The sequence below is a fragment of the Trachypithecus francoisi genome, unplaced genomic scaffold (genome assembly GCF_009764315.1).
Source record: "Trachypithecus francoisi isolate TF-2019V2 unplaced genomic scaffold, Tfra_2.0 Lachesis_group10, whole genome shotgun sequence".
NCBI classification, from domain to species: domain Eukaryota; kingdom Metazoa; phylum Chordata; class Mammalia; order Primates; family Cercopithecidae; genus Trachypithecus; species Trachypithecus francoisi.
The window spans coordinates 27,117,394-27,129,332 of NW_022681455.1; the positions used below are offsets into that span (position 1 = coordinate 27,117,394).

Genomic DNA, 11,939 nt, shown 5'->3' on the forward strand with positions numbered 1-11,939 from the left:
CAGGTAGCCAATAGAAAAGCTGCACTTTCATACCTTATTTGCATAGCTCGGCCCACGGATGACAACTCTGCAGTTTGTCTTCCAATTAACTAAGACGTACTCTCCATCCCTCATTAGCATAACAGCCCTATAAGTACAAGAAATCCGCCGTTTACTTCCGACACATTCCTGGTGTTAAGGATGCCTGAGCCAGCCAAGTCTGCTCCCGCCCCGAAGAAGGGCTCTAAGAAGGCGGTGACCAAGGCGCAGAAAAAAGATGGCAAGAAGCGCAAACGCAGCCGCAAGGAGAGCTACTCTGTTTACGTGTATAAGGTGCTGAAGCAGGTCCACCCCGACACCGGCATCTCTTCCAAGGCGATGGGGATCATGAATTCTTTCGTTAACGACATATTTGAGCGTATCGCGGGCGAGGCTTCCCGCCTGGCGCATTACAACAAGCGCTCAACCATCACCTCCAGGGAGATACAGACTGCAGTGCGCCTGCTCCTTCCCGGAGAGCTGGCCAAGCACGCGGTGTCGGAGGGCACCAAGGCCGTCACCAAGTACACCAGCTCCAAGTAAACTTTTCAAGTAAGCGTCTTAACACTTAACCCCAAAGGCTCTTTTAAGAGCCACCCACATACCCACTAAAAGAGCTGTGGCCAGACGCCAAATTTTTTTGGCGGCAGAAGAGAATATTAGGGATTGGCGAAGGGTGGGGACAAGTACTGCAACTTAGGGAGGGACAAAGGGGCCTGAGCCGGGAAGAAGCCAGTCACTAAAAATGGGTTTGGGGTCAATTCGTTGCGCTTAAATTTAAAATGGAGACAAGCGGCCATTTTGCTAACCCTGCGTTCCCGGAAGAAACCTTAGGCTCGCGTAGGTTTCGGACCCATGTCTGTCCCTGTTACGTCGCCTGGTTCAACGGCTGCCCTAAAGTCATAATTTCGCCATCAGATTCTAGCCAATAGGCTGTCCTGTCATTTTTAATATTAACCAATCGAGAGAAAGCTGGTTTGATACCCTTATTTACATAGCGGACCGGAGTGGAAACCTGGGGACTAACTGGCTAAGAAAGGACACCCCCTCTGTTTTCGTGCCGCACACCTTCGTTAATATACTGAAGGCTGTGTGTCTCCTTGGTTTCCAACTGCCCCAGTAATAAAGTCCTTTAACATAATACGCGTCGGTTTTGATAAGAGTAAGGCAGTAAGAACCTAAAGATGTAAGCACCGCGCCAGATGTTGCTTCATACATTTTATTCTATTCAACTGGTTTATTCAAGATTCAAATCAAATTTTACTTGAATCCCAGTGCTCAGCCATAAATGGTGTGTTGCCTGATTGAAACTTAAAATCTCTGTAGGGGGCTTGTAACATGCAGAAAAGGTTGAAAGTTGCTTTAGGAGAAGCCAACTCTAACTTCGGTAAATTGACAAGCATTCGAACACTGAACTGAAGGCCAGTAAAGACTAGACGCTGGTTGAGAGAATGAAGAGGAGACGCCATTAAACTTAGCACATACGCTGTGTCTCCTAGAGGACCTTCCCTTCCTAGACAACTGCAGGCTGCTTTATGGCCTGGGAAATGCCACATTCCCTTAAGTATTTTACTCATGGTCTTTTCCAGGCAAAGATTTTAAGATGAAAGTTTAGAAGTAGTTTACCTATCTTTTTACTCAAGTCTAGAACACGTTTTTAGCACCTTGAAGTGAAGTTTGCTTTCTCCATTAAAAACTGGGAATATACAATAAATAAAATTAGTGTTAAAGCAGATTTTTGCAAATTTAAATACCATGTAATTTAGGTTACAAAGTTATTTAACATAAGGACTGTGTGATCTTAAATCTGCAATTTCTTTCACAACGGGAAAATAAACTAAGGCCTCTCTTTGGTGTCAGACAAGGTCTTATAGTTGAACCCTGCTGTGCAATCACAGGCTGCCTTGCCTAGATAACTTATCTGAGAAATTCTGATGAGAAATGAAATTTCCAGAGTCCCTCACAAGTAAATTTTCTTCTTCTTCTTCTTTTTTTTTTTTTGAGACGGAGTTTCGCTCTTGTTGCCCAGGTTGGAGTGCAATGGCGCGATCTTGGCGCACAGCAACCTCCACCTCCCGGATTCAAACCATTCTCCTGCCTCAGCCTCCGGAATAGCTGGGATTACAGGCATGCACCACCACACCGGGCTAATTTTGTATTTTCACTAGAGACGAGGTTTTTCCATGTTGGTCAGGCTGGTCTCGAACTCAGGACGTCAGGTGATCCGCCCACCTTGGCCTCCGGAAGTGCTGGGATTACAGGTGTGAACCCCCGGACCGGACCTAAATTTTTTTTTTTTTCTATGCCTCTAATGGACCTGGTCAAAGACTTATTCACATTCAGACTGACCTCTTTTCTACCTGCCAACTAACTAATCAGTGTAACCAAAATCTGCAAGCAAAATTCAGTATTTCCAAGGTGATTCTTTCTCCGCCTTTTCCCCTTTCTCTTACGTAAATTATGTTTTTGCCTGTGTTAGATGAAATAATTCTATTGCTTGTTCTCTCTTCTGTACAAGTACACAGTAAGCAAATCATTAACTTCTTGGTCATTTATTTCTGAATTTTCCACCAAGACAGTGTTTATGTGAGTCGTACAATAAGAACCAACAGAAATGTGTGTCGTGGAAATATCTTGTCTAGCCCTGAACCCTTTGAGTTTTCTGTTCACATTCCTTTGGCTTTTGCATCCTGAAAGTTTATCGTCCACAATAAACTTTGGTTATTCTATTTGAACTTGGCTGATTGGTTGCATATTGGTAGCAGTAGTAGAATTTGAATTATGGTTTTCTGGTCACATCATTAAGTGATTAGTCAGTGGAGAGGACAGGAAATCTGGTTTATTTATTAACCTTTTTTAGGGGTGTTTTTGTTTGAAGATGTCGATATTCTCTCTGAGAACACAAGGTTAGAGAGTTGGTGTTTTTCTTTCTGGCTTTATACGGGATTTGATGTTTTGTGCTTGTATGCCTCTTTCTACCTTCGAAAACTTGTCTTTTTTGAGTACAAATAGTTGTCGATATCTGCAAAACCAGTATTCCTGTGTTAAGGTGATATGAATATGAAATGGCTGCCCTGTTGTAACTTTTGACTTTAAGAAAGTGTTAAGACTAGCAGGAGACAAAAAGGAAATCAAGGAAACCGAATGTCTGGTCTCAGTAACTGCTATGCCAAAGGCTCTACAGCTTATTATTAATTTTAGTAATTTCACATTATTGCCCCTTCAGGTTCTTTAAGCAAGGTTAGAGGATAGAAGAAACATAATGTTGTTACAAATTGGACTATTGAGTCAGGAAAAAAAAGAGTGCTTTCAATATCTGAATAAAACAAAGATTTAATATTTTCTAAACCTTAATGAGTTTATTGTAAGGGATATGACGCTGGAAACTAGAATTTTTTACTAAACTGAAAATCAGAGAATTACTCATATTTTCAGCAACGGTGCCACCTGAGGGACATCTGATCTTAATTACATACCTTTATTTATTTCTTTAACTGATCAACATACTAAATAGAAAACCTATGGCTCTATTTTTAATCCACTTTAAATTCTGTTGTATTAGCACGGTTAGCTTTTCTAATTGGCAATAAGATTGAGACTATCTTTTTTTTTTTTTTTTTGAGACAGACTTTTGCTCTGTCGCCCAGGCTGGGTGCAGTGGCACAATCTCAGCTAACTTCAACCTGCACCTCCCGGGTTCTAGCGATTCTCCTGCCTCAGCCTCCCTAGTAACTATGATTACAGGCACACGACCACGCCTGGTTAATTTTTGTATTTTTAGTAGAGATGAGGTTTCACCATGTTGGCCAAGCTGGTCTCGAACTCAGGTGATCCACCTCAGCCTCCCAAAGTGATGGCATTACAGGCATGAGCCACCGTGCCCAGAAAAGACTATCTTATTTTATGAAATTAAATAACTGTGAAATTATCCACTTCAGGGAATTAATTAATTATAATGTAATCTTAAATTTTAGTTGGCTTACATAAAGACTTAAAATACATCATTTTAAATAAAAATTCATTTGTCTAAAAAAAATTAAAAATTTTCCTTGTGCTTTAAATGTGCTACCTCTTTAAGTTGTAACTCAGAGAAAAGAAGTTTAACTGTGAGTTTCATTAGTGGTCTTAGTTAACAGGTTAAAGTATTTTGTAAAAAAAAAATACTTCACAATTTTTACATAACTTAAAAATGTTAATACCTTTTTTTATTAGGTATGTTCTTTTATAGGAAAATATATAATATATCTAATCAAGATTATTTTTTGGACAAATTGGCTTAATAATTTCATTTTAAAATGGCTTCTTTATTCTTATAATGTAAAAATAATATTAGTATAATATTATAGTATACACAAGTTTAGAGTTCATTTTCCTTTTTCTTTTTTCTTTTTCTTTTTCTTTTTTTTTTTTTTGAGGCGGAGTCTCGCTCTGCAGCCCAGGCTGGAGTGCAGTGGCCGGATCTCAGCTCATTGCAAGCTCCGCCTCCCGGATTCACGCCATTCTCCTCCCTCAGCCTCCCGAGTAGCTGGGACTACAGACTCCCACCATGTCGCCCGGCTAGTTTTTTGTATTTTCAGTAGAGACGGGGTTTCACCCTGTTAGCCAGGATGGTCTCGATCTCCTGACCTCATGATCCGCCCGTCTCGGCCTCCCAAAGTGCTGGGATTACAAGCTTGAGCCACCACGCCCGGCCTTTTCTTTTTTTTTGGGGGGGGCGGAGTCTCGCTCTGTCGCCCAGACTGGAGTGCAGTGGCCAGATCTCAGCTCACTGCAAGCTCCGCCTCCCGGGTTCACGCCATTCTCCTGCCTCAGCCTCCCGAGTAGCTGGGACTACAGGCACCCGCCACCTCGCCCGGCTAGTTTTTGTATTTTTAGTAGAAACGGGGTTTCACCGTGTTAGCCAGGATGGTCTCGATCTCCTGACCTCGTGATCCGCCCGTCTCGGCCTCCCAAAGTGCTGGGATTACAGGCTTGAGCCACCGCGCCCGGCCTAGGGTTCATTTTCTAAAAAACAAAAACAAAACAAAAACTAATTTAATTTGAGTGTACTATATTTCTTCCACTAGCTGTACTGGTGAGATGAGTTAACATCACCATATTTATACTTTTAAAATTGTAAATTATTCATTGAACCAAATTAAATCATAGTAGATAATGTCATTTGAAAAAATTGAATTAAATTTTATGTTACTAATTATAAGGATTCAATGTGTGAGCTTAAGTACTGAATTCACAATGTGTGATAACTTTAAGCATTTAGGTGAATATTATTAAATTAAGTAAATTAATGCTTAATCTTTGGATACCTGGACAATTTCTAAATTAGAGGGTACAAAATACAAATCACAAAAACCTGTGTAGTTTATGCAAATAACATTTTTACACAGTTTAGAATAACCATTGATAAACAGATAAGAGAACATACGATTGCCTTAGAATAGATACTCTTGCTTTTGCCACTTTAGATTTGTAAATCGCGTGCTGTATACCTGTGGGCCTAGAGGACCATGCAGGTTTTGGATGACTGCCTCTGTTTTCTTCATGCCTATGAGGGAACACAATTGCCTGCTTTGTTTAAGGGCTATGGTTAATCCAAACAGCTATGACTCTACCAAGCACTGTAGCTACAGAGAAACACAAGTAAGCATTCAAGATAATGACTACCTTGAGCCTTTACTTATTTAAAAAGTTGTTACTGTTTGTTAATGCGGTACATTCAATTTACTATGGATTGTCACTCTAAAATAAGACTTCAATCTTTTTCTTATTTTTATATAGCCATGATTTATATTCATATCTTAATGTAATAGCCAATCTTCTCTGGCAACATTATAACAATGCTGGAACCTACATTTTCAGTACTTCAAACAACAAATACTGCTTTTATACTTCAGAGCAGATGGATATGTGCTTCCCAGTGTAAACCCATTTGGAATCCCACTGAGATATATACTGTCACTGAAAATACAATTCTGAGAGTCATTAAAAGACCTCCAGAATTCTGGAAGTAGGAAGTTTCGTCTTCAAAGTCTACAGATGAAGATTAGGTCTGAAATAGACAGCTTCTTCCTTCTTTTACCTGTGGTATTGTTCTGTTTTGTCCTTTTCTCCATTATCTGTCTTTCCAGTTATTAAATTTTAATCTGGCCCTCCCAAGTATTAAAAAACAAGCAAATAAACAAATCTCAGTTACATTTTACTAAGAGAATGGCATGCTAACTTTTTGCAGTTTGTAACAAGGACCTTTATACCTTGACTAAAAGTTCCTAAATAAGAATGTTTACTAGATAATTTATTAAAGAATGTTTACTAGATAATTTATTTCTGCCTATGGGCCACATTTGAGTCCAAAAAATCAATGAGGAAAAATGAACTTGTTTAACTAAAGTTGACCAAACTGATCTTTGAGACCTATTCATCTAGCTAAGACAAGCTAATTAAATTCTTGAAGACAATTTGGACTTTAAGGAATTCTTATAATATTTGCAATTACCCTCATAACTTTTTTTTTTGCCCTACTTCTCTGCTTCTCTAATATGCAAATGATTAAATGATGTTACAAAGCCACTGTCAAAAAATAAATAAATAAATAAATAAACAAACTCACATGGTTAGACTTGCTCCTTTATGAGCTATTATTACCAAAAATGGAGGAGCTGAAAAACTCTGTTACCAGAAATCATGAAGACATGGCCTACCTAACATGGAAATGTTGACTGTCAGTGGAAAATATTACACAGAGATAGCCACAGTGCTGCACAGCCAATCTTAAGTGTTTCTAGAGAATCAGTAATTGTTTTCTTTTAACAGTATTGGTTCATACAAGAAGAGACTATCCATACTAAACTCTTTTCTACTGAAAATAATGTGCAGACATAATATCCTATTCCTAGACAGTTTGGTGTTTTTTTCTCACATTTCTATTTTATAAATCATCTTTTTAAAATACTTTGTTGAGTGAGATCAGTCCATTGCTTGATATACCCTGTGCACAAGTAAATAGTATGCCAATAATTAAATGTCTTTGAGTCACAGTTTAACAAACTCAACTACCCTGAGCCTATAGAGTGGTAATAATTGCCCTACTCATAAAGATGAAGTGAGGATTAAATGAAATAGCAACTATAGAACACTAGTTCCGGACATGGTATCATGAGACTAAAATGGCTGCACAGCATTGCTCAATGATGACAAAAAGTGAAGCCTCTGGAGACAAACTCCAAGTTTGACTCTCAGATCACCACATATCAGCTGTGGGACTCTGAGGCAGGTCATTTAATCTCTCTGTGCATTAGTATCCTTCTCTATACCTTATGAGTGATGGTAATAGCACCTACCTTCTAGAAATATGTGAGGATTAAAGATCCTTAATGCATATGAAGCACTGTGTTTACTGCTGTTTGACAAATTTTATTTATAACCATCTTGACACTCCTAAAAGGACTTGAAGCAGCTTATGACTGATAACTTTGGTAGGAGTTGACCTTCTATAAATTATAAGAATTTCATAAGTTATTTGATATAAAAATGCCAGTTGATCATAATATGTTTACCTGGGTCCAACATGTTGAGAAAAAATACATATTTTTTCCCCGCACATATGAAATTAGCTCTCTAGGCATATTCCTAAGGACTTAAAGAATGATAACTATCATTTCTCTTAAATCTTCCAGATTTGGAAGGATATATATATTCAGCACATTACCAGACAATCCCAGTAGTCCTAAATTAAAAGACATTAAAAATTAGTAAACCTTTTCCTGCCTTTAGCCTGTGCAATGCTGGATGACCAAGCATAAAATTAAATTGAGTAGAGTGTACCACTGTAACATTTCCTGAAAGGTATTCTAGGCTCTGAGTCAGTTCTTTGGGGTCTGAAGTATCATGAGTTCATTATAATCAAGAAAAAGGGAGTAAATCTGGAGATGAGCCACTTTCTTACTACTCCCTGACCTCAGTTCTTTTTTTCAGAGACAAGGTCTTGCTTTGTTGCTCAGGCTGCCAGGTTGGAGTGTACTGGCACCATCACATCTCACCGTAACCTCCAACTTCTGGGCTGAAGTGATCCTTCTGCCTCAGCCTCCTGAGTATCTGGACCCACAACAGGTGTACACCACCATGCCCAGGTAATTTTTTAAAAAGTTTTTTGTAGAGATGGGGTCCTACTGTGTTGCCCAGGCTGGTCTCAAACTCCTGGGCTTAAGTGATCCTCCTGCCTCAGCCTCCCAAATTGTTGGGATTACTAGTGTGAGTCACTGTACCCTGCCTCACCTCAGTTCTGAGGAGGAAAAAATATGTAATAATAATGGGAGTTTGGTTTGCTGATGTAAAGATTCATGTAACCTTATCATCCAATGCACAATTTGTAGAATAATTAATAGAGACATCTAGTCTCATGTTTCTACAGTTGCTCATGCCTTGATATTAGATGTCCTTGCTGCTGGCTTAGAAGGGTAAAATAATAGAAATGATGGAGTTTCTCTCATTCTATGAGGTAATAGACCTATGTAGAGGAGGCTACCTGTGGTAAAACCTTGTCCTCATCACTTAAAATTCTAGACTTATTCTCTGACCATATCAAGTTTTCAAGTGGTAAAAGAATTGGATTCAAGATAAATATGAATAAACTTTGTTTTTACTTGTCTCCCTCCTCTTCCCCCGTTCTCCCTTCCTTTATTGTCTCGTCCTTAGTTTTCTTTTCACTTTCTTGTCTACCATTATTGGACCAAACTCAGCTGTAGGATAGAACAAAAAAAAAAATTGAAAATTAAAATGTGCCCCTTTTGTTGTTAGACTTGCTTAAATAATTGGAGTAATGAACCTTGGACACTAGTTTTTAAAACACACACATTTGAGCTTCAGTGCACTGAAATAAATATATTTTTAGAAATTAAAAAATAAAATTGCATGTTTAAAAATTCTGCAGAGACAATACAGGTTCTGAGATCTTGAATGGAAGGAAAACTGCTAGCCTCAAGAGTGGATCAAAGATGCTCAGCAGGCAACAGAGTAAGGGCATTTTGGAGGGTTTAGAGAGACTGCTCAGGGTTCTAGGCTCTCAAAATCAGACAGTCCCCACAACCTGACCTTTGTCACTATCTTCTTTATGAAAAACACTAAGTCTTTTTCCTTGCTGGACAAATTCTTATCCTTCAAGGTTAGATCAAATGGAACCTTAGGACAATGACTAGGTTATGTTCATCTTTTAAGAGCATATGGAAATTCAAGAGCTAGAGGGTGTGGCTTTACTGCACAGGCTCACTATCCAACAGCTGTGCTACCTGGGAAACTTGACCTCTCTGTGACTTAATTTCCTCATCTATAACACAGGGAGAATGACAGTAGGTGTCTCATAAGGTTGTTGTAACAACTAAATGCCTTGGTATCTATTATGTGAAGTATCTAAAACACTGCCTGGCAGACAGCAAACATCCAATGAACTTTAGCCATCATCATTATCATTGTTTTCAGAGTCAAATATAATATCTCATATCTGATAAATTACAGAAGTGAATCAATCACTCTCTCTCTTTTCTCCAGGGGAGACAACAGCTTTTAGACACATCTTTTCCAACAGTCGTCACTGCTGGACACTGTTTCATCTTGCAAATGAACCAATGAGAATGAGTGATCCTAGAAGAAGATAAATGGAGGTATTCTGAACAATCAAAAAAAGACCAATGAACACATGGCTAAGAAAAATTAGCTTGTTTTTTTCTATGTATAAAACTATTAAAATGTTCTTCATAGAAATTTATGAAATGAGAAACATAAAGACAAAACTAAAATAACTCCTAGTATCTCCTATTCTTTTTATATGTATAGCATATATATTCATATTCATATATATTTATATCTCACATCATGTATCATATATAAAATTAGGTGGCATATGATATATATATTTAGATAAATTTACTTAGAAACATTTTTTATGGATGTATAATTTATGAATATATTGATAATTATGTATTCGTTATTGACTGTTTCAATTGATTCCCATTTTATGCATTATAGATTATAAAGCTCACACATCTTTCTATATAAATCTTTGTTCAAATATTATTTCCTAAAGATAGACTTCATGAAGTGGAAATACTAAATCAAAAGTGAAAAACATTTTCTAAGGTTCTTAATATGTACATTGCCAAATTGCTATCAGCATCATGCCAATTTATAATCCCACCATAATATGGAAATTCCTGTTTTATAGCACTCATATTTACAAGAGATTTTTAAAAGCATTGTTAACCTAATAGGCCCCAAAAAGAAAAAAAATTGCAATTACATTTCTTTATTTTAATGACTTTATTAGTGAGGGTCATTTTTCCCATGTTTCTTGTTAGCCATGACCCTATTAGAAATAAACTGTGCTACAAAATGATAAACATGATATCAATCATTTCATGGGAAGGCACTATATAAAGAATAATACCTTAGATTAAGGCCAAATAAATAATATTTATCAGGTGCCTCTTCTGCGGAGGACTCTGAAGGGGTACTAAACTGCACTTAGCTGCATGCAACTGAAACTACTGTTACCTACATTGTCTCTTATAAACATTATAACTACTCTTTGAGAAAGTGTTTACTATGGACTGAATTGTCTCCCCATCCCCCCAAATTCATATATTGAAGCCATAAGCCCCAATATGACTCTATTCCTAGACAGGACTTATAAGAGGTAATTAAGGTTAAATGAGGTTATTAGGATGTGTTCCTAACTGGACAGGATTGGTGGCCTTATAAGAAGAGGAAGATTTTGTACGTGGTCTTCCAAATTAAATTATTTTTTTTAAAAAAAGAGAAAGAGAGAGAGCTCTGCATACATACTGAGGAAAGGCTATGTGAGTTCACAGTGAGAAGGTAGCACTCTACAAGCCAGCAAGAGAGCCCTCACCAGAATCCAGCCATGCTATACCCTGCTCAGAGACTTCTAGCCTCCAGAACTATGATAAAATTTTGTTGTTTAAACCACACAATCTATGGTATTTTGTTCTGGCAGCCCAAGCCAACTAAGACAGCATCATTGCTGTCACTTACAGACAAGAAAACTAAGACTAGGAGAGATAAAAGTTAAACTTGTCCAAGGTCACAAAGGCCAGAAACAAGTGAGGTGAGAAGTTGACCTTGTTCTCCTCAATCCCAGGTCAGGACTCCTCCACTCCACATGGAGATAGCCACCTCACAGTCAACAGCCAAATGTCCCAGAGTCAGCATTAGACCAAGATGTCTCACCAGGAGACAAATGCCTCATCTTGAATAAATATGTTCTAACAACTTCCCCATGTAAAACATTGAACCTCACGAAAAACAAAAATGCAAAGTATGTACAAAACTATGTTTACCACTTAACTGACAGTGATATAAAGTTTAATGATATCCTTATAGTCTTGGAGGGGTTTGTGTATGTGTTGAAACAGGTGCTCATGCACTGCTGATAGACTGTAAATTGGTCCTAGAGAGAAAAATAAATAAACTGGAAGGAGATATGCTGTATGTTTACTTTTTTTATGGAAAGATATGAGATATACTTGGAAATTTGATTGACCATGCATCTATTTCTTCAATGAGTATGCACAGTTGAGCTGTTCCCATGTACCAGGCACTGTATGGGACAATTGCACATGACAGACAAAAATTTTAGCCTCATGAAGTCGACATGCTCATGGAGAGGTGCCACCCACTAAACTAATATTTATATATCAATTATGGATACATTGGGCCACATTTTACAGAGATTCACCTGCAGTGGGTTAGCCAGAAAGGGATTTGTTTTTCTCGATTGGCAAGAAGGCTAGCGTGGTTTGTTGGGGGCTGTCAGGAGCTGTCTAGGCTGCCCAAGTATGCAGGTCTCTTCTATCATCCTGTGTTAGCCATCTTCCATGTAGCTTTCAACCTCATGGTCATCTGCAGCATGT

General features: G+C 38.1%; 1 protein-coding gene across 1 annotated transcript; it reads left to right on the top strand.

Annotated features, from left to right (window-relative positions):
• Positions 1-6: 6 nt before the first annotated feature.
• Positions 7-11,517, top strand: LOC117086837 (histone H2B type 1-C/E/F/G/I). Its single transcript, XM_033216450.1, has 2 exons — positions 7-570; positions 9,559-11,517. The coding sequence occupies exon 1, from the start codon at positions 181-183 to the stop codon at positions 559-561; it is 381 nt and encodes a 126-aa protein (XP_033072341.1). The 5' UTR covers positions 7-180; the 3' UTR covers positions 562-570; positions 9,559-11,517.
• Positions 11,518-11,939: the final 422 nt, after the last annotated feature.

Coding starts and splice junctions, on each gene's coding strand:
- LOC117086837 (XM_033216450.1), top strand. CDS start 181: ATGCCTGAGCCAGCCAAGTCTGCTCCCGCCCCGAAGAAGGGCTCTAAG.